Source organism: Salvelinus alpinus, chromosome 27 (genome assembly GCF_045679555.1).
Source record: "Salvelinus alpinus chromosome 27, SLU_Salpinus.1, whole genome shotgun sequence".
Lineage (NCBI taxonomy): Eukaryota > Metazoa > Chordata > Actinopteri > Salmoniformes > Salmonidae > Salvelinus > Salvelinus alpinus.
In genome coordinates, this window is record NC_092112.1 from 42940900 (window position 1) to 42963666 (window position 22767).

Sequence of the window (22767 nt, forward strand, 5' to 3'; positions counted from 1 at the left end):
CAGCTGTATTCGCTGCCAAAGGTGATTCTAACATGTATTGACTCAGGGGGTTGAATACTTATCGAATCAATATATTAGTGCTTTATTTGCCATGAATAAAATAACATTTTCTTCCACTTTGACATTACAGAGTATTTTGTGTAGATTGCTGACAAACAATTACAATTAAATCCACTTTGTAACAACAGAAAGTGGAAAAGTCAAGGGCTGTGATTACTTCAGGTAGGCAATATACTGTAGTACATCAACATGACGTCTACATAATGTATCTCTGTCACCACCTGAACACACGACTGAACACAGAGACTCTTTTTGGGTCATAGGTTACAAAGTCTTACCTAAAAAAAACAAATTCCGTTCACAAAATGTCTACCTTTTTGATGCTGTTGTCCCTCTCCTTCCCCTCTCCGTCTTTGTTCACACTCACGCTGACGCCGACGCTGACGCTGTCACTGATACTGACACTGGTGCTGAGGCTGTTCTCTTCACTAGGCTCCTCTGATGCAGACGTCTTCAAGTCAGGAATCACATCCTTCACATCACCGGGAGCTACAGATACAGGAACACACTCTTACCCTCCAACACACACCGTTCAAAACAGCCCCCCCCCCCCCCCCCCACCTTGAGGCGAAAACATTTTAGTTGCCCCCCTCTGGGTGGCGGAGAGAAAAATGTGAAGCTTAAAAGTGAATGTCCTGCAATTCTACACATTCTGCCATGACTTATGCCACGTTCATATAATATCTGAATGGGGGCAGCCTGGAGGTTAGGGCCACTGGGTTCGTGCCTCGCGTGCCTGGTCAGTAATTCAACCATGATTACTAGAAGGTTTAGATAGCTGGCAAGACTGGGAAAAAAATTGCTTACAATCTATAAAATGTTAGCTGACGTGGGCTAATTGAGTGACTGTCGGTGACTGACATAACATGAGAAACGCTGATGATGCACAAACACATTTCAAAATTGCACGCTTACACTCTTGTCAACCGATTCAAATTGCCTGAATATCTCAGCATCCAAAGTGACCACACACCAGCACAAAAAGGAGAACAGGCGTACGTACACACACGTAAATATCTGCACACACACACACACACACACACACACACACACACACACACACACACACACACACACACACACTCACCGTTCTCCACATCTTCCTCGGTCTCTGCTCCTAGTAAGATGGCTGGTGTGTTGGTCTCTCCTGCCTCCATGTGCTTCTTAAAAGACTCTAACTGCTCTGCAGAACACACACACACACACACACGCAACAACAAAAGTCAGCATAGTGTAAGTCAATCAAAAACCAACATGCAGAATGACTCAGAACAGGCAGGTCGAGCAGTAGCAACATCTGTGTGAAACTAAGGGATAGAAAATTAATCTTTGCATAAAGTTAACAGTCATGTGAAAGACAAGACTGTCGCTGTCAACGTACTCTGTTCCACCTCGGGTTTCAAGCGTTTGTTTTTGATGAGGATTTTGCGTTTGAGATCGTTGGGAGAAGGCAAGGGACGACCCGCTTCAACCTGGCAACAACAGCAAACATTACGTTTTTAAAAATAAAATGACTCAAGACATTTGCAGTAAATGGTTCATTGTCTGTAACATGGAAATATTACATCCACATTCTTTACCATGTCCAGTCATCCTCAACTGTCAGACACGGTACAGATACAGATACAGACACTGTAGATAAGAAACAGACAGGTATAGATATATAGTGTGCTAGAAGGTGGACTCACAGGGAATCCCTCAAGAGGATGCCTCAGTAGGTATTCTCCAAAGATCTCCTCACAATAACGAGCCATCTTATACTGCTGGGGTTTACTGAAACACACAGGATTGTTGTTGTTGCTGTTGTCATTAAATCAAATGTAATAACAGTTACATGTCATTTCGATCAGATGACCAGGAATAAATAATAACCTTATGTGTAAAATTGTCCAAATGATTCTGGATCGTTGTGAAATCCTAACGCACGTGATCAAACATTTGCCTCAAGACATTTCCATTGACACTTGAGTCCCTTAGCAGACGCTCTTATCCAGAGCGACTTACAGTTAAGTGCGTTCGTCTTAAGAGAGCTAGCTAGGTGAGACAACCACATGTCACAGTAAGTCAATATTCCCCGCGGTATAGTTATCAGCAAAGGCTGTGCGAGTAAGAGAAGACAAGTGTGACAGTTAGCTCCCTACTTTCCCTCTCGCACAGGAATAAATAACGACATTGTCATGTACGAAGTTGTCAAAGATGATTCCGGATCATTGTGAAGCCCTACCTGCAGTGGTTTTCAAATGACAGGATCACGGGATACTCAGACGTCACAAAGGCAGTTTCCCTGATGGCTGAGATCACATCCTTTATGAGGTGGGGGGGGGGGGGAGGGGGGGACAACAACATGGGGATTTGATGTTAAAAATCACCCTGGATCCATTATTGATCAATCTCCTTAAGTCTCTCTGGATGTGAGTGTCTGATCAATAACTACAGTGTAACTCCCAGTGGAGCTGCAGGTTGCAATCAGATGCAGTATCAATCGATCAACACAAGAGGGCAGACTTGCCATACGTAATGAAGTCAACGTTCTGACTAATCGTCTTCATTCTTTGAGTGAGTGAGTGAGTGTGTGTGTGTGTGTGTGTGTGTGAGTGTGAGTGTGCGTGTGCGTGTGCGTGTGCGTGTGTGTGCATGCATGTACCTTGAAGAGGATGTCAGTACACATGGCCTTGCCGTGAGTGATGATAGGCTCCTGGTCTTCTCCTTTCCCATCCCAGCAGTCCAGCTCTACACACCTGACACAAATATAAAAATAGTTTACACACTTTATATAAAAACACACACACATCCCTCATCCACACCCCTCTCCACCCCTACCTGCAGCCGGAGAGCAGCACCTGTCTGTACATCTCCACGGAGGACTTCCCTCCGAACTGCCTCCCGTTCAGGTAGGTGTTGTGGGACGAGGCAATGAAGTAGTGGGCCAGCGGCTGCTCCATGTCCTGGTACAGCTCCAGACAGTCCAGGAACACCGGGGCATTCTCATCTGACATCAGGTACCTGCAGAAGCCATCGCTGGACATACGGCCTGGGGGAGAGGAGGAGGAGGAGCAGGGGGGGGAGTAAGAGAGTGTCTAAGAGTGTGTGTTTAACATACACTCTTCGACTTAGTTTTTCCTCAACTCTCACACAACCAACATGTGCGTACATTAGTATGAGGGCGGTGTGCTCTTTTGCTATTCACCAGAAGAGGGCAGCAGTGCTCTTCCCTCTCCCACTCTCTCTCCATCCATCCCACTCTCTCACCTTTCTTCTTGAGGTCGGGGTCTCTCTCGTACTTCTCGATGATCTGCATGGCTCGTTTCGGGTCGTAGAAGGGGAACAGGATCTCATTTAGCCGCGGGTCGCGCTGGTTCTGGAGAACGCAATGATACAGAAGACCGTCTCACTCACCAGCACACACACACACGTCACTGCACACTAAGAACATTGGGACCCATTCCTAACTTGAGAAATGTGCATGTAGCTCGAGCTTCTGCGCAGATCTCCCATGAATACTAATGCCTGACTTCGGCAAAACTTTGCAGAAACGTGTTTATGGTTTTAAGCTACTTTCGAGAAACTTTACGTGCACAAGTCATGTGAACAACCGAGTTGAACCCGGTGTCTTCTGCGTGCCATGAAACTATTTTATCCCGCTGATCTAATTAGCTCGTGAAGCTAACGCCAGTTTTCAGGTCTTACGCAAGGGTTAAGCTACACATCATGCGAGGGTTGCTTTAACGAACCACCTCTGTTCAATTTCTCAGGTTAGGATCGGGGACCATTATGACAAAAGACAGCAATTAAAAACACACACACACACACAGCTGACGCTTACAAACAAATGCGGGTCGACACCTTACACTGACACAGTGACAATGGATATAGTACTATCCGGTACAAACACATCATTCATTTGTGGGTGTTGAAATGAAAACCAAAAAGCCAGTTACTGGTACAGAGCTACTGCAATGAGGTGGGGGAGAAGAGGTGTGTGTGTGCTCGTCAGAAGTAGGGAGCTAGCGTGTGTGGTCTTACAAGAAGAGAGACACGACAACACCACTGGCCACTAAAGCAGGAGGGAACACATTTTTCAGAGCTTTTGTACTACTGGGGATCCACTTCAGCATTGCACACAGAGAAAGAGAAGCAGGCACACGAACAGAAGATAGAAGTGGAAGCAGGTACGTTTTTCAGCCAAAGCAGAGACAACTAGCAGACAGACAGACAAACAGGCAGCAAGGAACAGGCAAGATGGCCGAACAGGGAGCCCCTCCCTCCACAGGTTGCCAGGGTTACACAATCAGTCACAAGTATGCGGGGGTGGGGGGAAATAGGTTGGGGATGGGGGGGGGGGGGGGGGCGTGCAGCTTAGAGAGTCAGGATGAAGTTATCCCTAGACAATGATTTAAGGTCAGTTTTGCATTGTTATCCCCCCCAAATGTTAACTGATCCTAGATCTGTGCCTAAGGGCAACTTCTACCCTATGCCAGGTGAGAGGGGAGGGGTCAAGCAGTCACACAGTGAAGTTAATGAATGATAAAAAGCTTACTTCATTCAGAAAGCTGACTAACTGGTCTACGTTTAAAAAATCACTTTTGTCCCCATTGCTGCAAAGGAATTCATTACAAAGACAAAATGTTAGGTTTCTCTCAGTCAGTCAGTAACTACAAAGCAGAAAAATATATATATTTAAAGGGTAAAAATAGAGCACTGTCATGTTACACTTTCAAAAGAACATTCTAGAACATGTTAATAACATCACCACTGGTCAAACATTTAAAAACCGTTGAGTTAGTTTTAAAAGAAACGTGTTAATGTGTCCCTGATGAAGCAGATTAGGTTGTCCGGGGGTTATTAGTAGAGCAGCTGCAGACTGTCTAAGAAATTTGATCTCTCAACAAAACACCAACATACGGTGCATTCGGGAAGTATTCAGAGCACTTGACTTTTCCCACATTTTGTTATGTTACAGCCTTGTTCTAAAATGGAGGGGCAAAAAAAGAATCCTCATTAATCTACACACAATACCACATAATGACAAAGCAAAATGTATTAATGTATTATTTTTGCAAAATGTATTATTATTTTTTTTGCAAATGTATTAAAATAAACTTAAATATCACATTCAGACCCTTTACTTAGTACTTTGTTGAAGCACCTTTGGCAGCGATTACAGCCTAGAGTCTTCTTGGGTATGACGCTACAAGCTTGACACACCCTGTATTTGAGTATTTTCTCCCATTCTTCTCTGCAGATCCTCTCAAACTCTGTCAAGTTGGATGGGGAGTGTCGCTGCACAGTTATTTTCAGGTCTCTCCAGAGATGTTCGATTGGGTTCTGGCTGGACAACTCCAAGGACATTCAGAGACTTGTCCCAAAGCCACTCCTGCATTGTCTTGGCTGTGTGCTTAGGGTCGTTGTCCTGTTGGAAGGTGAACCTTCGTCCCAGTCTAAGGTCCTGAGTGCTCTGGAGCAGGTTTTCATCAAGGATCTCGCTGTACTTTGCTCTGTTAATCTTTCACTTGATCCTGACTAGTCTCCCAGTCCCTGCCGCTGAAAAACATCCCCACAGTATGATGCTGCCACCACCATGCTTCACCGTAGGGATGGTGCCAGGTTTCCTCCAGACGTGACGCTTGGCATTCAGGCCAAAGACTTCGATCTTGGTTTCATCAGACCAGAGAATCTTGTCTCTCATGGTCTGAGAGTGCCTTAAGTGCTTTTGGGCAAACTCCAAGCGTGTTGTCATGTGCCTTTTACTGAGGAGTGGCTTCCGTCTGGCCACTCTACCATAAAGGCCTGATTGCTGGAGTGCTGCAGAGATGGCTATCCATCTGGAAGGTTCTCTCATCTCCACAGTGGAACTCTGGAGCTCTGTCAGAGTGACCATCGGGTTCTTGGTCACTGCTCTGACATGCACTGTCAACTGTGGGAGCTTATGTAGACAGGTGTGTGCTTTTCCAAATCATGTCAAATCAACTGAACTATCCACAGGTGGACTCCAATCAAGTCGTAGAAACATCTCAAGGAGGATCAATGGAAACAGGATGCACCTGAGCTCAATTTCGAGTCTCATAGCAAGGGGTCTGAATATTTAATAATCCCCCAAAAACTTTTGTCGCTTTGTCATTATGGGGTATTGTGATGTCATTATGGGGTATTGTGATGTCATTATGGGGTATTGTGTGTAGATTGATGTCATTATTGGGTATTGTGATGTCATTATGGGGTATTGTGATGTCATTATGGGGTATTGTGTGTAGATTGATGAGGAGATTTTTTATTTATTTAATCCATTTTAGAATAAGGCTGTAACGTAAACAACATCTCAAAAAAGGGAAGGGGTCTGAATACTTTCCGAATGCACTGTAGAACCACACTCTCTCTCTCCTGTCATTCACACAAACAGTATATATACACTACAGTTATCAACCCAAATGGTTACTAAATACCTCTTTCACTACAAGAATCACTGTTGCTGGAAAAACACATAGCAATAAAATACTACATAGATGTTGTACTGTAAACGCCTGACCAGTGAGCAAAACTGGTTGAAAATACAGATTTACAACGAGTTTCGACGTTGACAAGATGTCTTCTCAACCAGTGTAAGACCTTGTCACTCCTACCCTTACTGTACGCTCAGATGTGACTAGCATTTATGGCACAGCTAGCTTCCTAGAGTAGCGCCAGGTTAGATCATTGAGAGGGGAGAGAACAGCAGAAGAGGCCTGGGGAGCGGAGTTAGTGACCACTCACATTTTCTTGAAGAGTTCCTCGATGTCAGTACGAGGGCAGATCTTCTGAGTCAGGGCATAGAAGATGTCAAAGGGGAACGCTGAGTGTTCGATCTCATCGTTCTGAGGGAAAGAACGGACATGATACGTGTTACACCAGGGGAAGAATATAGTAGCACACAGTGTACACAACAGTGTTCTACGCCATCATTCTGAAGACGGAAGGTAGAGCCGACGACAGAATTACAATAAAAAGGTACCGTGCACAACATCCACATTACCTTTCCACTAGGCAGTCCCAGCTCCTTCAGAGCCTGAAAGATTCCTTTCTCCGTTTTCCCAGACGCGAATGTCCGTGTGATGCTGAAACAGAGCGAGTCGGCCGTCGTCACAACGTCCATTGGATGAACTCAAATGAGTGATAAATGTTATTACCGACTGAAGTGTCTCTTACGTTCTCACTGGGATCTTGCCGTTCACATTGGTCAGAAAGCACATCCTCATCCAACTAAAAAAAAAGAGGAGAGACAACACATATTGAGGTGTGTGTTTTGGGTTTTTCTATCGTAAAACAAGGAAAATTCAGACAAGTGGGGGCATTTAGCCGGTCCCTACAAGGAAAAAGGCAATCTTAGGCTTAGGGGTTAGGTTTAGTGTTACAATTAGCGTTAGGTTTTAGGAGTTAGGGTTAGGGGTTAAGGAAAATAGGCTTTTGAATGGGTGTCTACTCACTGTTTCTTGAGGCAGGTCATAGGACAGACGTTATTGGCTCTGAAATTGTGGATCACTGACCTCAAACCTTCCGTCCACTTCTGCAAACAAACAAACAAACAAACACAGGCGTTCACACATACATACACTATATATCCAAAAGTATGTGGACACCCCTTCAAATTAGGGGATTCAGCTATTTCATCCACACCCGTTGCTCACAGGTGCATAAAATAGAGCACACAGCCATGCAATCTCCATAGCAAAACAATGGCAGCAGAATGGCCTTACTGAAGAGCTCAGTGACTTTCAACATGGCTGAATGGTAGCAAGTCCCCGCAGCGATGTTCCAACATCTAGTGGAAAGCCTTCCCAGAAGAGCGGAGGCTGTTATAGCAGCAATGTTCCAACATCTAGTGGAAAGCCTTCCCAGAAGAGCGGAGGCTGTTATAGCAGCAAAGGGGGGACCAACTCCATATTAATATCTCTGATTTTGGAATTAAATGTTCGACGAGCACTTACTAGTGAACTTACAAAATAGGGGTTAGTTGTTAAGTTTAAGGTTAAGGTTAGGAGTTAGGGTTTATGGTTAAGGTTAGGGAAAATAGGATTTTGAATGGGAATCAATTGTTGGTCCCCAAAAAGTCTTCACAAGTATAGTAAAACATAGTTGTGTGTTTCTGTGTGTGAGTGTGTGTTGTGTGTGAGCATGTGTATGTCTGGGCATGTGTGTGTGTGTGTTCAGCCCTGATGTTCATGAAAGCAATACTCTGTGGGTAATGTTAGCTGTATTTTCATTAAGACCCTTCTGTTTAAAGAAAGCAGAAAAAACTTTCAGGGACACAGAACAGCCTAGACATTGACAAAGACTGCATGCTTACAAGTGTATTTTCCACAACCAATTAGCCTAAATGCATTTGTTTTCGATCAAAGAGTATTCAATAGCTTGTTGTCTGTTGGAAATAATTGTTCTATTGAGGCAACTAACTAACAAACTAAATTCTAAAAGCATTGTTACAGTATCCCTCCCAGATAAGAAACAACATCCAAGGCTAAATAACACGCTTTAGATACAGCTACAAACCTGGAGGGTAATAAACATTCAAGTATGAAATATTTCATGTTGTTGAATGTACAGGTAATCGCCAAAATAAAACACACACTTGGGTAAAAGAGTGTAGAATCTTGTAGAATCTATGCCAAGGCACATTGAAGCTGTTCAGGCGGCTTGCGGTGGCCCACTGCCTTATGAAGACATTATATTGATGTTTCCTTTATTTTGGCAGTTACCTGTAGCTGTACCTGGTCTAAGATACGAAGGGCAATGAGCAGTAAGCAGTAGGCTATAATTCACCAACTACCCTCAGCTTTCACTGCTCCAGCCCTTGAAACTCAGTCAATAGTGTATTAACGGTGGTGGGAACAATGGAACAAGTGACTAACTCTCCTCTCCTCTGTTCTGTTACCTTGGCCACTTCAAGTGCCACTGCCCTTAGTCACGCTACCGTCACCCCAATTTTGACTTGGCCCTGTGGCTGGAATGGGTAAGGTTGTGAGGTCAAGGAGATGGATGGAGAGAGTCAGAGAGGTAGAGAGGAGTGGGTAAGGATCAGTGCCCGACCTCACTAATGCTCTTGGGGCTGAATGGAAGCAAGTCCCCGCAGCAATGTTCCAACATCTAGTGGAAAGCCTTCCCACAAGAGTGGTGGCTGTAATAGCAGCAAAGGGGGGACCAACTCCATATTAATATCCCTGATTTTGGAATGAAACGTTTGACGAGCAGGTGTCCGCATACTTTTGGCCATGTAGCGAACTTACACAATACACACACACACGCATACGGCCTTCTCCGGACGTTTATTCACTCACAGCGTATCCGTTTCACTGTGTCTATGCGTGTGTGCTCTCTCCTCACTCACAGTGTTTGTTTAATTTCCTCTCTCTGTTTAATTTCAAAGCAGCCACGACCAAACAGCAGATGCAGATGTATGCAAACAGCTATCCTGCCTGTGTGTGTGTGTGTGTGTGTAAACAGCGTTGATTTCGGCTCTCCCTCGCCTCTCTCTCTCTCTCTCTCTCTCTTCCTCTCTAGAACACATCTTATCCGGCTTCGATCTCTTTCAACGGACACATTACCCTTAATACGTGAGGCAGCGTGCCGTTTGTCTCTGGGCTACGTGTGTGTGCGCGTGTGTGTGTTGTTCACAGGCTGTGCTGATGTGATCAACTGTGTCAGCTCTTCAGGTCTGCTGCAACTAACCTGCGGAGAGTGTGAGATGGTGTGTTCGTGTGTCTGTATACGAGAGAGCAAGAGAACAAGGTAGCATGAATGAGCGTGTGTTTGTGTGTGTGTGTGTGTGTGTGACCTTCAAGCTCAGCTGGTGATGGCACCTCTAGGTAGTCTATTATCATTCATTTGGCATTCCGCATTCCGTCTTCTACAGTGTAAACCCCCCCCCCCCCCCCTCGCTCTCTCTCGCTCCGTCTCTTATATATGTCGTATCAGGAATCCAACTAGAACAACTACATCAAACAATTCATCGTCATCTGTTCACTGATACATCGCCGGTTCATTTCTTCAGTAATCAGACAATAAAAGGTGTCTTCTGCTCCCAGCTGACTGAGAACTCCAATCTCCCCATTTCTTCAAACACTCCTCTAAAGCATCCTGGCTGGCTAGCCACAGTCTTCAATGTCACCACCAGAGTGCAATGTTTAACATGACGACCCCTGTACGGGCTAGCTGGGAGAGCGAGAGAGAGAGCGAGAGGGACAGAGAGATACCCTGGCTGCGTGATGGCATTACGCTAGCATTGTCTGGATTCACTACCACCATGTGAAAAAATTGGGGTTGACTAGGTCTGTTAGAGTTGAGTAACGTTACATTCATGTTGTAATAGTGTTGCATGAACCCTGTGCCGGTTTTAATGTTGCGCATTGACCCTAGCTGTGATATTCCTGGTCGATCGGATCAGTCGCAGCGTGTAATGAGGTATGGATGTCGTATGAACGTTGTAATAACGCTGTCATAACGTGATATTAACGTTGCGTATTTACCCTAGCTGTGTCTGGGCTGTCAGCCACCATGTACATGAAGGAGAGGTTGACGAGGTCGGTCCCGCTACAGACACAGATGACACATCCCTCCAGCTCCTCCTCTTTCTTCCCCGCTGCCTCGAACGAAGACAGAATCTTAGGGTCCTAGAGAGAGGAGAGAGGGGGAGAGAGATACAGTTGAAGTCGGAAGTTTACAGACACCTTAGCCAAATACATTTAAACTCAGTTTTTCACAATTCCTGACATTTAATCCTCGTACAATTCCCTGTCTTAGGTCAGTTTGGACCACCACTTTATTTTACGAATGTGAAATATCAGAATAATAGCAGAGAGAATGATTTATTTCAGCTTTTATTTCTTTCATCGCATTCCCAGAGGGTCAGAAGCTTACATACACTCAATTAGTATTTGGTAGCATAGCCTTTAAATTGTTGAACTTGGGTCAAACATTTCAGGTAGCCTTCCACAAGCGTCCCACAATAAGCTGGGTGAATTTTGGCCCATTCCTCCTGACAGAGCTGGTGTAACTGAGTCAGGTTTGTAGGCCTCCTTGCTCGCACATGCTTTTTCAGTTCTGCCCACAAATTTTCTATGGGATTGAGGTCAGGGCTTTGTGATGGCCACTCCAATACCTTGACTTTGTTGTCCTTAAGCCATTTTGCCACAACTTTGGAAGTATGCTTGGGGTCATTGTCCATTTGGAAGACCCATTTGCGACCAAGCTTCAACTTCCTGACAGATGTCTTGAGATGTTGCTTCAATATATCCACATAATTTTCCTCCTCATGATGCCATCTATTTTGTGAAGTGCACCAGTCCCTCCTGCAGCAAAAGACCCCCACAACATGATGCTGCCACCCCCGTGCTTCACGGTTGGGATGGTGTTCTTTGGCTTGCAAGCCTCCCCCTTTTTCCTCCAAACATAACGATGGTCCTTATGGCCAAACAGTTACATTTTTGTTTCATCAGACCAGGGGACATTTCTCCAAAAAGTACAATCTTTGTCCCCATGTGCAAACCGTAGTCTGGCTTTTTTATGGCGGTTTTGGAGCAGTGGCTTCTTCCTTGCTGAGCGGCCTTTCAGGTTATGTCGATATAGGACTCGTTTTACTGTGGATATAGATAATTTTGTACCTGTTTTCTCCAGCATCTTCACAAGGTCCTTTGCTGTTGTTCTGGGATTGATTTGCACTTTTCACACCAAAGTACGTTCATCTCCAGGAGACAGAACGTGTCTCCTTCCTGAGCAGTATGACAGCTGCGTGGTCCCATGGTGTTTATACTTGCGTACTATTGTTTGTACAGATGAACGTGGTACCTTCAGGCGTTTGGAAATTGCTCCCAAGGATGAACCAGACTTGTGGAGGTCTACAATTTTTTGTCTGAGGTCTTGGCTGATTTATTTTGATTTTCCCATGATGTCAAGCAAAGAGGCACTGAGTTTGAAGGTAGGCCTTGAAATTCATCCACAGGTATACCTGCAATTGACTCAAATTATGTCAATTAGCCTATCAGAAGCTTCTAAAGCCATTACATAATTTTCTGAAATTTTCCAAGCTGTTTAAAGGCACAGTCAACTTAGTGTATGTAAACTTCTGACCCACTGGAATTGTGATACAGTGAATTATAAGTGAAATAATCTGTCTGTAAACAATTGTTGGAAAGATTACTTGTGTCATGCACAAAGTAGATGTCCTAACCGACTTGCCAAAACTATAGTCGGTTAACAAGAAATTTGTGGAGTGGTTGAAAAACGAGTTTTAATGACTCCAACCTAAGTGTATGTAAACTTCCCACTTCAACTGTATGTAATAAAGACCAACAGAATATCAAGTCATTACAAAACGTGATAGTTACATTTTTTAACCATTTCATCTGTCTCAGACAGACTTAGACAGAATGTTATGTCACTTTTCTATGTAACATTGATTATTTGAGGATTCCCCTTCTTGCGTTATCCTTTGAACTATCTAGGACAACCAGAGTAACCGTTGTGCGATTGAATCAGCTGGATAGCAACAGACGATTCATTCTGCAAAGCCAGCCTCTGTTGATTAAAGTGAATACAGCCAAATATCCTCAATGTGATTCTTCTTTCTTTGTTCATTGAGTTAGCGGCAATAGCTGTGCGATTGTGTAATCGAGTTAGCAATCCAACCGAGATCAGCCATGAGATGAGTTGCTCTTTGTCTGTTGTTTACCAAGAAGAATGCATAACCTTACCAAACACAGACAGGGAGGGGACGCGGCCTTACACACACCACACGTACGCCATGCACAGACGCAGTCACACACACTGTCTCAGACGTAGAGTACCTCCCGCTCTGTCAACAATACACACACTACCTCGTGATCTGTGCACACACGCCAACGAGTGTTTTCAGGATGTTTGAGTATATTTTTCAGGGCTGAGCGAGTGGTTTGATCTCCGGCGTTTTTGATAGAAGCACACCTTAATTATAGCCAGGCATCCGTATGGGCACTCCCTCAGGACCCCAGGGCCTTCCATAATTTATGTCGCTCGCATGATGCCAAACATTACACTGCAGCAGGACACGACCACAGAATTATTGAGGGAGTCTATATGTAATGGAAGGAGTAGCTGTGTGTGTGTGTGTGTGTGTACACATTTTACTATACTTGTGAGTACCAGAAAGTCTTCACAAGAATAGTAAACCAACACAAATTCTGAGAAGTGAGGACATTTTAGGCTTATGAGTTAGGTTTGGGGTTAGAATTAGGGTTAAGGTTAGGAGTTAAGGTTAGGAGTTAGGGGTTAAGGTTAGGGTTAGGGAAAATAGGATTTTGAATGGGAATCAATTGCCTTCACAAATATAGTCAAATGTAGTTGTGTTTCTGTGTGTGAGTGTGTGGTGTGTGTGAGCATGTGTATGTGTGGGCATGTGTGTGTGTGTGTGTTCAGCCCTGATGTTCATGAAAGCAATACTCTGTGGTTAATGTTAGCTGTATTTTCATTAAGACCCTTCTGTTTAAAGAAAGCAGAAAAAACTTTCAGGGACACAGAACAGCCTAGACATTGACAAAGACTGCATGCTTACAAGTGTATTTTCCACAACCAATTAGCCTAAATGCATTTGTTTCGATCAAAGAGTATTCAATAGCTTTTTGTCTGTTGGAAATAATTGTTCTATTGAGGCAACTAACTAACAAACTAAATTCTAAAGGCATTGTTACAGTATCCCTCCCAGATAAGAAACAACATCCAAGGCTAAATAACACGCTTTAGATACAGCTACAAACCTGGAGGGTAATAAACATTAAAGTACGAAATATTTCATGTTGTTGAACGTACAGGTATTTGCCAAAATAAAACAAACACTTGGGTAAACGAGTGTAGAATCTTGTAGAATCTATGCCAAGGCACATTGAAGCTGTTCAGGCGGCTTGCGGTGGCCCAATGCCTTATTAAGACATTATATTGATGTTTCCTTTATTTTGGCAGATACCTGTAGATACGAAGGGCAATGAGCAGTAAGCAGTAGGCTATATTTCACCAACTACCCTCAGCTTTCACTGCTCCAGCCCTTGAAACTCAGTCAATAGTGTATTAACGGTGGTGGGAACAATGGAACAAGTGACTAACTCTCCTCTCCTCTGTTCTGTTACCTTGGCCACTTCAAGTACCACTGCCCTTAGTCACGCTACCGCCACCCCAATTATGACTTGGCCCTGTGGCTGGAACGGTAAGGTCGTGAGGGCGAGGAGATGGATGGAGAGAGAGTCAGAGAGGTAGAGATGGAGAGAGAGTCAGAGAGGTAGAGAGGAGTAGGTAAGGAGAGGAGTGGGTAAGACGTTTATTTGAAAGATGGAGGGAGGACGGTAAGGACTAAGGGAGGAAACTGGGTTTTAAAGGGCTCACCCTTGGCACGGCTCCGACTCGAATACTGTTGATCAGAGAACATTCTAGAACCTGGCCCTCCTGTAGAGAGAGAGATAAAGAGAGAGATGGAGGGAGGGAGAGAGACAGGAGAGAGAGAGAGAGAGAGACAGAGGGAGAAAAATGGATCTTGTCAATGCCAAACAAAAAAAACACATTCCATCCCACTCCCCAAACCTCACCGAGCTTTGTCGGATTACAGTAGCATCCTGCCTGTCTGCTCCAGAAGCTCCATAGACATACGCTATGCTAGTGGCCAGATACGGCTGTTTGAAATGACATCTGCCTACATGCCCCCATGTCGCGGCGACAAATACGATAACCCAGAGAGAGACAGAGAGCGAGACAGTAATACGATCAGCGCGGAGGAATATCCTGCTTATCCTCTTACACAACGGATGAACCCCAACGGTATGACGGATAACAAAGCCCTTCCTCTCCAACCAGCATTACCGTATAACACGAGCAGCCAACCCCTCCTAATTGACAGAATCAGGCGTGTTACAGCAGGGTTGGAACAAAAGAACACCCAGGAGCTGTTGCTGAAGTGTTTGATGAACGCTAAAGGCAATTTTCAGCGAGGATTATGGGCCTCTCTCTCCTCTACGGGGAGCGTTCATTTGATGCCACCGTCTCAGAGTCACCTCGGCTAAGTCAAGTTCTGTCTCAAGCTATTCCTTCCATCCATGCGCATCGAGTTGACCGACTTGCAAGAACGTACCGTCGGAAAAGGAGACTGGCGTTGAAAAGGACCGTGCAGTCGAAACGTCTGCACGCCATAAGAGACGGCATTCCAGCCTCTTGACTTTTTCATACAGGAGCATCCTAGCGCTGAATAGCTTTCAGTCTTTCCTGTTCCCTCTCTGAATAAAGTCCATTCTATACCATTGTCTTTCTTTTCCCTCTCTGAATAAAGTCTGGGAGAAGCTTCAGTGACGATGACTGCTCAACTCTCTGACCCAACAGAACACTCATGGAAGATTCTGGAGCGGCGCCTGAGACAGCGTTTCCCCCCCACCATCAACAAAACACCAAATGATGGAATTTCTCATGGAAGAATGGTGTCGCATCCCTCCAATAGAGTTCCAGATACTTGTAGAATCTATGCCAAGGCACATTGAAGCTGTTCTGGCGGCTCGCGGTGGCCCAACTCCTTAGTAAGTTGCTGTTTTCATTTATTTTGGCAGTAACCTGTACCCGGTCTAAGATATTAACGGCAATGAGCAGTAAGCAGTAGGCTATATTTCACCAACTACCCTCAGCTTTCACTGCTCCAGCCTTTGAAACTCAGTCAATAGTGTATTAACGGTGGTGGGAACAATGGAACAAGTGACTAACTCTCCTCTCCTCTGTTCTGTTACCTTGGCCACTTCAAGTACCACTGCCCTTAGTCACGCTACCGTCACCCCAATTATGACTCGGCCCTGGGGCTGGAACGGTAAAGTCGTGAGTGCGAGGAGATGGATGTCTCTCTCTGAATACACTCAGAACACAAAGATGGGGCACTGAGTAAGAGGATGAAAAAGAAGCCTTTTATATACACAGATCTGGCTGAGAGACTGTACCTTTCCGTCGCTCTTCCACGTGATGAAGAAGCCAAACTCGTCCACTTTGACCAGACAGCTGGGCTCAAACAGAAACGGGTCCTGCGAGAAGACAGAAGCATTTGAATTCGAGAGCCAATCAGAGGTTTTATTTGACGTGCGAGGACATTACACACCACCTCCCATTACCTAGCTAGTACACACACGACTTACGCAACAAGATAAACAGCAGCACCGATAATTCATTTTTAAAGATGTAACACACACACACACACACACACACACACACACACACACACACACACACACACACACACACACACACACACACACACACACACACACACACACACACACACACACACACACACACACACACACACACACACACACACACACACACACACACACACACACACACACACGACATAACGCTAGGACAAACACAAACACATATAAATGTGAATGTCATGAACTGTTGAATGCAAACAGTGTCTTGGTACCCCACACACCAACCAACTGCTACCTTGGTGACAGGACATACCCTGATTAACGTGGCAGGCAACACTCACTGGCCTCCTGGATATATTATAAAAGATCAATGATCCTGGCTAAATCTAGTCTTCTACTTCCTGTTACATGTTTACTGTGACGTTGGGAGACTTTTTAACAAACCGTTGCGTCAGCGCAAGAGTCAGAAGGTACAACTTCTTTCGAGAAATAGTTCCTAACCTACTAATTCAATCCCCTACTTCAAAGGATAGAGTTGTGGTTTATTTACGGTCTACTTAATGTGGTAAACCTCCCAGTTCCAAATCCACGAGGCGGTTATTTGTCAAACAGCCAGGTTTGCTTCAGGCGCTGGGGGCAGCAGTCAGTCAGCGGGCCAGACAGCGAGGCTCGTAAGGTGGGGACGGAGATAAATATAGTCGCAGGCTCTGACTGGAGGCCTTGTGTGAAAGAGAGAGAGAGACCGAGAGGGAGTAAGAATGGGGTGGGCTGGCAACAGAGTAATAGCAAAGTCATTTGGATCGTCCATCCATTTGTCTGCCTGCCGCATTCTAAGTGAGCGTGCATGTGAGAGACCGAGTAGAGGGTCGTTGCAGAGCTAAAGGAAACAGTGAGTGACGCACACACACACACACACACACACACATGGCATCATGTGTTATTTCAGTGAGATTATGGTAAGCCTTCAGTTCAATCAATCAATCAAATGTATTTTATAAATCCCTTTTTACATCAGCAGTTGTCACAAAGTTTTTATACAGAAACCCAGCCTAAAACCCCCAAAGAGCAAGCAATGCAGATGTAGAAGCACAGTGACTCGGGGAAAACTCCCTAGAAAGGCAGGAGCCTAGGAAGAAACCTAGAGGCGCATGTGCTGCTCGACACCAGAAATATGGCTGTTAGTTCATGCATATACTGTGTCAGCGTCGTCCGGGTTAGGGGAGGGTTTGGCCAGGGTAAGGCCGTCATTTTAAATAAGAATTTGTTCTTAACTGACTAGCCTTGTTAAATAAAGGTGAAATCAATCGGATCCCAGCCTTATAACTAACAGTCCTGACATTCAGTGACATTGGAAATCAACAAAAATCCAGCTTGGTGTCAACTGAGCTTCAGTTGTATTCACCTTGTAAAGATGTCTGTTATAGATAGTATCTACAATATTAGGCTGGGTACTTCTTCATTCTAAGAGGTAACCTGGCTGGGATGGCCAACCCCCCCCCCCAACACACACTCTTTGGATGGTGTGGGGCAGAGAGTGCATGTGGGAGTCATATATTTGGCTGCAGAGATAAGAGAGGGTGACCCCTGCTTGTCTGACTCACTACTCTCATAAGTACATTCCTCTCTCAGCGTGCAGTGGAGCTCTGCTAGATGTGTGTGTGTGTGTGTGTGTGTGTGTGTGTGTGTGTGTCTTAAGTGCAGGGCTTGACAGTAACTTTTTTTAGCCACTTATCCTTTGAACAAGTATGACTGATGTTTGACTTGTCCAAAAGCTAAAGTCACTTGTCCAAAAATAAAAAATGAAATAGTCTGTAACACCATGTTTACATCATTGTATGACGCGAGGAACCACTTTACAAAATAAAATGCATTACTATCTTTTCTTTTTACCACAGAGAATCAGACAAAAATGTAGGCTACACTCTGCCTGTTGACTTCCTGTCTGAAAATACAACACTGCCCCTTTAAGGCTCTCCTGGAGGAGGATGGTTGGTCACCCTTGGTAGCCTACAAAATATCAAAGAATTATAATTAGAACCAAATACTTAACCAAATAAATACCTCCAGGACTCGAAATGAAGGGCGATGGAAAAAAAAGTATACGGTTCATAACAGACTCTGGGACAGTTCTGGGACTACAGATCCAAAAGCTTAAAATGTTGATTTACCTTTTATTTCTTCATATTATAAACTCAGCAATGCGCATATGGCTGTATAGGCTATTTGGGAACGTTCCAATATGCAATTAGCAAGAAAACACCATTCTCATAAAATGACATAAAACGTCCAGGTTTTAAACAATTCCATTTATGGTTAAATCGTTTAAAATGCTGAGCGTCTCTGCTCAGATTCAGGGTGGGTGATGATGTGGGTGCATAACAGACACTGTCCTCTTCACGCTCTGGTCTTTTTTGACCATTTGATCTGAAAGAGCCGCGCCTCGAGTATGTCGACAAAAATCAAGCCTTAGACGTTCATGTAAATGATCTTTCATTGTATCTGTCAAACATGACTGGCCTTTAGCCTATATTTATGTAATTAAAAGTCTAATTAAAGTTTGGCTACAGCATGCATATTAACTATACTTTGACCTTTAGGCTTTTTATTTATGTACATGAAACATTTTTTTAAATAGTATTACAATGTTGGCTTCTCTAATCCAATGCTGATCAGAGTAATTGTTTGATATTGTGATTCTTATGTGATTTATTTTACTTGTCCATTTGGACAACTCAAACCTATATATATATATATTTTTTTTTACTTGTCCCAGACAAGAGGACAAGTGTTACTGTCGAGCCCTGAAGTGTGTGTGCAAGTGTTTAGACTGCAGCATGGCTCCCTCCTCTAAGGAGTTCCCAATCCATCACCCTGCTCTTTAACACACACACACACACACACACACACACACACACACACACACACACACACACACACACACACGACCGTTAACAGCAGGCCTGGGGATCCACAGTGTGCGTGTTCTCTACAGGGGACAGACATCCGGAATCTTTAAACGTGAGAAACAAAGCAGGGTTTCTATCAAACCTGCCACGGCCCATAGCTAGCATATATTAAAGCCCCTATAAATAAAAGCAACTATAAACGCCTGTCAAACCAAACAGACTAATGCTAATGGGTTAGTATGGAATGACTCAACTATCCGCTAGACTCTGACATGATTGACTGAGTAAGTAGCCAACATGAACACTCAGAACAAATCCGATCCTAGAAGTGCCTTAGCGCCTCACCAAGACGAAGGCCTGATACACACGACCTTTGAGAAGCGAGAACACTGTCCACTCTATGGGCTACTAAGAGTCCACATCGGACATACTGCTGCTGCGGCCATTTTGATTGTCAGTGTGGCTCTGAGTTTTACTCCCCATTAGCTGTCTGAGTCACTGTCTGTATGTGTGTGGAGTCAGTAATGAGGGAGGCAGAGGAAGATGATGAGATGCAGCAGTGAAGAGGGTACAGAAGGGGAATACTGGAATCCTTCCTCCGATATGGGAAGCGGGATAAATGGGAAATGGAGAGAGGGAAATGACTGGTCTTTGAAACCACATTGTGCGCGCGCACACACACACACACACATGTCCCTAAAATAATTAGAGCATCATCAGGGAGCAGACCGGCAATGGGTCCAGGAAATGTGTCCCCTGCACATTATTCCATCTCACTCTACCGCCATCATTAGTATTAGTGAACGAACATTGACCGTCAACTTATGTCAGTCTCATTTCCATTCTAACACTTTTATCATCTTCTGTTTGCTTCTGTCTTGGCACTGATTGTCAGAGCAGTCAGTGCAGATAGATCATTGTTGGGCAACATGTCTTCTCTCCCTCCCTCTCTCGATATTTGAAGTCATTAGTAATGTAGTAAAACATCGATACGGTTGCATATCAGGGCATTATTTTTGACGATATCTCGTATCGTATTGTTTTGACAATATTGCAATATTATTATTGCGCTAGTTGGCTGTACCTGCCCCAAATCTCCAGTATTTTTCCTTCATAGCTTGTTCTCCAGCTAGTTTTCAGCTCTTTTCTTTCCATGACTGATCAAAACTAGTTTTCTCATGTCTCTCTCTTGTCCCTCCGCACCAGACATACGGTGCGCAATATGTTTGGAAGATCGAATCGCAATAAAATCACAGTATCGAATCACCAAACTGTGCATTTGCAAAGTTTTCAGACTACTTGTCTTTTTCCACATTTTGTTAGGTTACAGCCTTATTCTAAAATTGTTAACATTTCCGTCATCAATATACACACAACACCCCTTAATGACATAGCAAAAACAGGTTTTTAGATTTTTGGGCAAATGTATAAAAAAAAAACTGAAATATCACATTTTAATTGTATTTATTTTATTTAACTAGGCAAGTCAGTTAAGAACAAATTCTTATTTACAATGTTGGCCTACTAAAAGGCAAAAGAACTCCTGCGGGGACGGGGGCTGGGATTAAAAAATAAATATATATATATATACAGTTGAAGTAGGAAGTTAGGTTGGAGTCACACTTAGAGAAAAAAAAAACTCGTTTTTCAACCACTCCACAAATTTCTTGTTAACAAACTATAGTTTTGGCAAGTCGGTTAGGACATCTACTTTGTGCATGACACAAGTAATGTTTCCAACAATTGTTTACAGACAGATTATTTCACTTATAATTCACTGTATTACAATTTCAGTGGGTCAGACGTTTACATACAGTAAGTTGACTGTGCCTTTAAACAGCTTGGAAAATTCCAGAAAATGATGTCATAGCTTTAGAAGCTTCTGATAGACATAATTGACAAAAAAGAAAGAATTGACATAATTTCAGTCAATTGGAGGTGTACCTGTGGATGTATTTCAAGGCCTACCTTCAAACTCAGTGCCTCTTTGCTTGACATCATGGGAAAACCCCCCAAAAAACCAGCCAAGACCTCAGGGAAAAAAGTGTAGACCTCCACAAGTCTGGTTCATCCTTGGGAGCAATTTCCAAACGCCTGAAGGTACCACGTTCATCTGTACAAACAATAGTATGCAAGTATAAACACCATGGGACCACACAGCCGTCATACCGCTCAGGAAGGAGACGCGTTCTGTCTCCTAGAGATGAACGTACTTTGGTGCGAAAAGTGCAAATCAATCCCAGAACAACAGCAAAGGACCTTGTGAAGATGCTGGAGGAAACAGGTACAAAAGTATCTATATCCACAGTAAAACGAGTCCTAATATCGACATAACCTAAAAGGCTGCTCAGCAAGGTAGAAGCCACTGCTCCGAAACCCCCATAAAAAAGCCAGACTACGGTTTGCAACTGCACATGGGGACAAAGATCGTACTTTTTGGAGAAATGTCCTCTGGTCTGATGAAACAAAAATAGAACTGTTTGGCCATAATGGCCATTGTTATGTTTGGAGGAAAAACAGGGAGGCTTGCAAGCCGAAGAACACCATACCAACCGTGAAGCACGGGAGTGGCAGCATCATGTTGTGGGGGTGCTTTGCTGCAGGAGGGACTGGTGCACTTCACAAAATAGATGGCATCATGAGGAAGGAAAACTATGTGGATATATTGAAGCAACATCTCAAGACATCAGTCAGGAAGTTAAAGCTCGGTCGCAAATTGGTCTTCCAAATGGACAATGACCCCAAGCATACTTCCAAAGTTGTGGAAAAATGGCTTAAGAACAACAAAGTCAAGGTATTGGAGTGGCCATCACAAAGCCCTGACCTCAATCCTATAGAAAATTTGTGGGCAGAACTGAAAAAGTGTGTGCGAGCATGGAGGCCTACAAACCAGCTCTGTCAGTAGGAATGGGCCAAAATTCACCCAACCTATTGTGGGAAGCTTGTGGAAGGCTACCCAAAACGTTTGACCCAAGTTAAACAATTTAAAGGCAATGCTACCAAATACTAATTGAGTGTATATAAACGTCTGACCCAATGGGAATGTGATGAAAGAAATAAAAGCTGAAATAAATCATTCTCTACTATTATTCTGACATTTCACATTCTTAAAATAAAAGTGGTGATCCTAACTGACCTAAGACAGGGCATTTTTACTAGGATTAAATGTCAGGAATTGTGAAAAACTGAGTTTAAATGTATTTGGCTAAGGTGTATGTAAACTTCCGACTTCAACTGTATATACAGTCGTGGCCAAAAGTTTTGACAATGACGCAAATATTACTTTTCACAAAGTCTGCTGCCTCAGTTTGTATGATGGCAATTTGCATATACTCCAGAATGTTATGAAGAGTGATCAGATGAATTGCAAAGTCCCTCTTTGCCATGCAAATGAACTGAATCCCCCAAAAACACTTCCACTGCATTTCAGCCCTGCCACAAAAGGACCAGCTGACATCATGTCAGTGATTCTCTCATTAACACAGGTGTGAGTCTTGACGAGGACAAGGCTGGAGATACTCATGCTGATTGAGTTCGAATAACAGACTGGAAGCTTCAAAAGGAGGGTGGTGCTTGGAATCATTGTTCTTCCTCTGTCAACCGTGGTTACCTGCAAGGAAACACGTGCCATCACC

General features: G+C 43.9%; 1 protein-coding gene across 9 annotated transcripts in view; it reads right to left on the bottom strand.

Moving 5' to 3' along the window:
* The window catches only part of LOC139556632 (1-phosphatidylinositol 4,5-bisphosphate phosphodiesterase beta-4-like), a 148398-nt gene that overhangs the window by 28946 nt on the left and 96685 nt on the right, over window positions 1-22767 (bottom strand). For all 9 annotated transcript variants that reach the window (XR_011671153.1, XR_011671152.1, XM_071370832.1 and 6 more), the window contains 16 exons: window positions 16017-16097; window positions 14434-14493; window positions 10554-10697; window positions 7518-7597; window positions 7240-7293; window positions 7067-7148; window positions 6808-6908; window positions 4598-4655; window positions 3310-3418; window positions 2881-3091; window positions 2705-2798; window positions 2285-2364; window positions 1749-1833; window positions 1442-1532; window positions 1148-1243; window positions 374-549 (listed from right to left, as the gene is read on the bottom strand). Coding sequence is in view for 7 of the 9 variants with exons in the window: in XM_071370832.1 (XP_071226933.1) it covers window positions 374-549; window positions 1148-1243; window positions 1442-1532; window positions 1749-1833; window positions 2285-2364; window positions 2705-2798; window positions 2881-3091; window positions 3310-3418; window positions 4598-4655; window positions 6808-6908; window positions 7067-7148; window positions 7240-7293; window positions 7518-7597; window positions 10554-10697; window positions 14434-14493; window positions 16017-16097 (1602 nt within the window). In the remaining 2 variants the exon portion in view is untranslated. The remainder of the gene's footprint in view (window positions 1-373; window positions 550-1147; window positions 1244-1441; window positions 1533-1748; window positions 1834-2284; window positions 2365-2704; window positions 2799-2880; window positions 3092-3309; window positions 3419-4597; window positions 4656-6807; window positions 6909-7066; window positions 7149-7239; window positions 7294-7517; window positions 7598-10553; window positions 10698-14433; window positions 14494-16016; window positions 16098-22767) is intronic.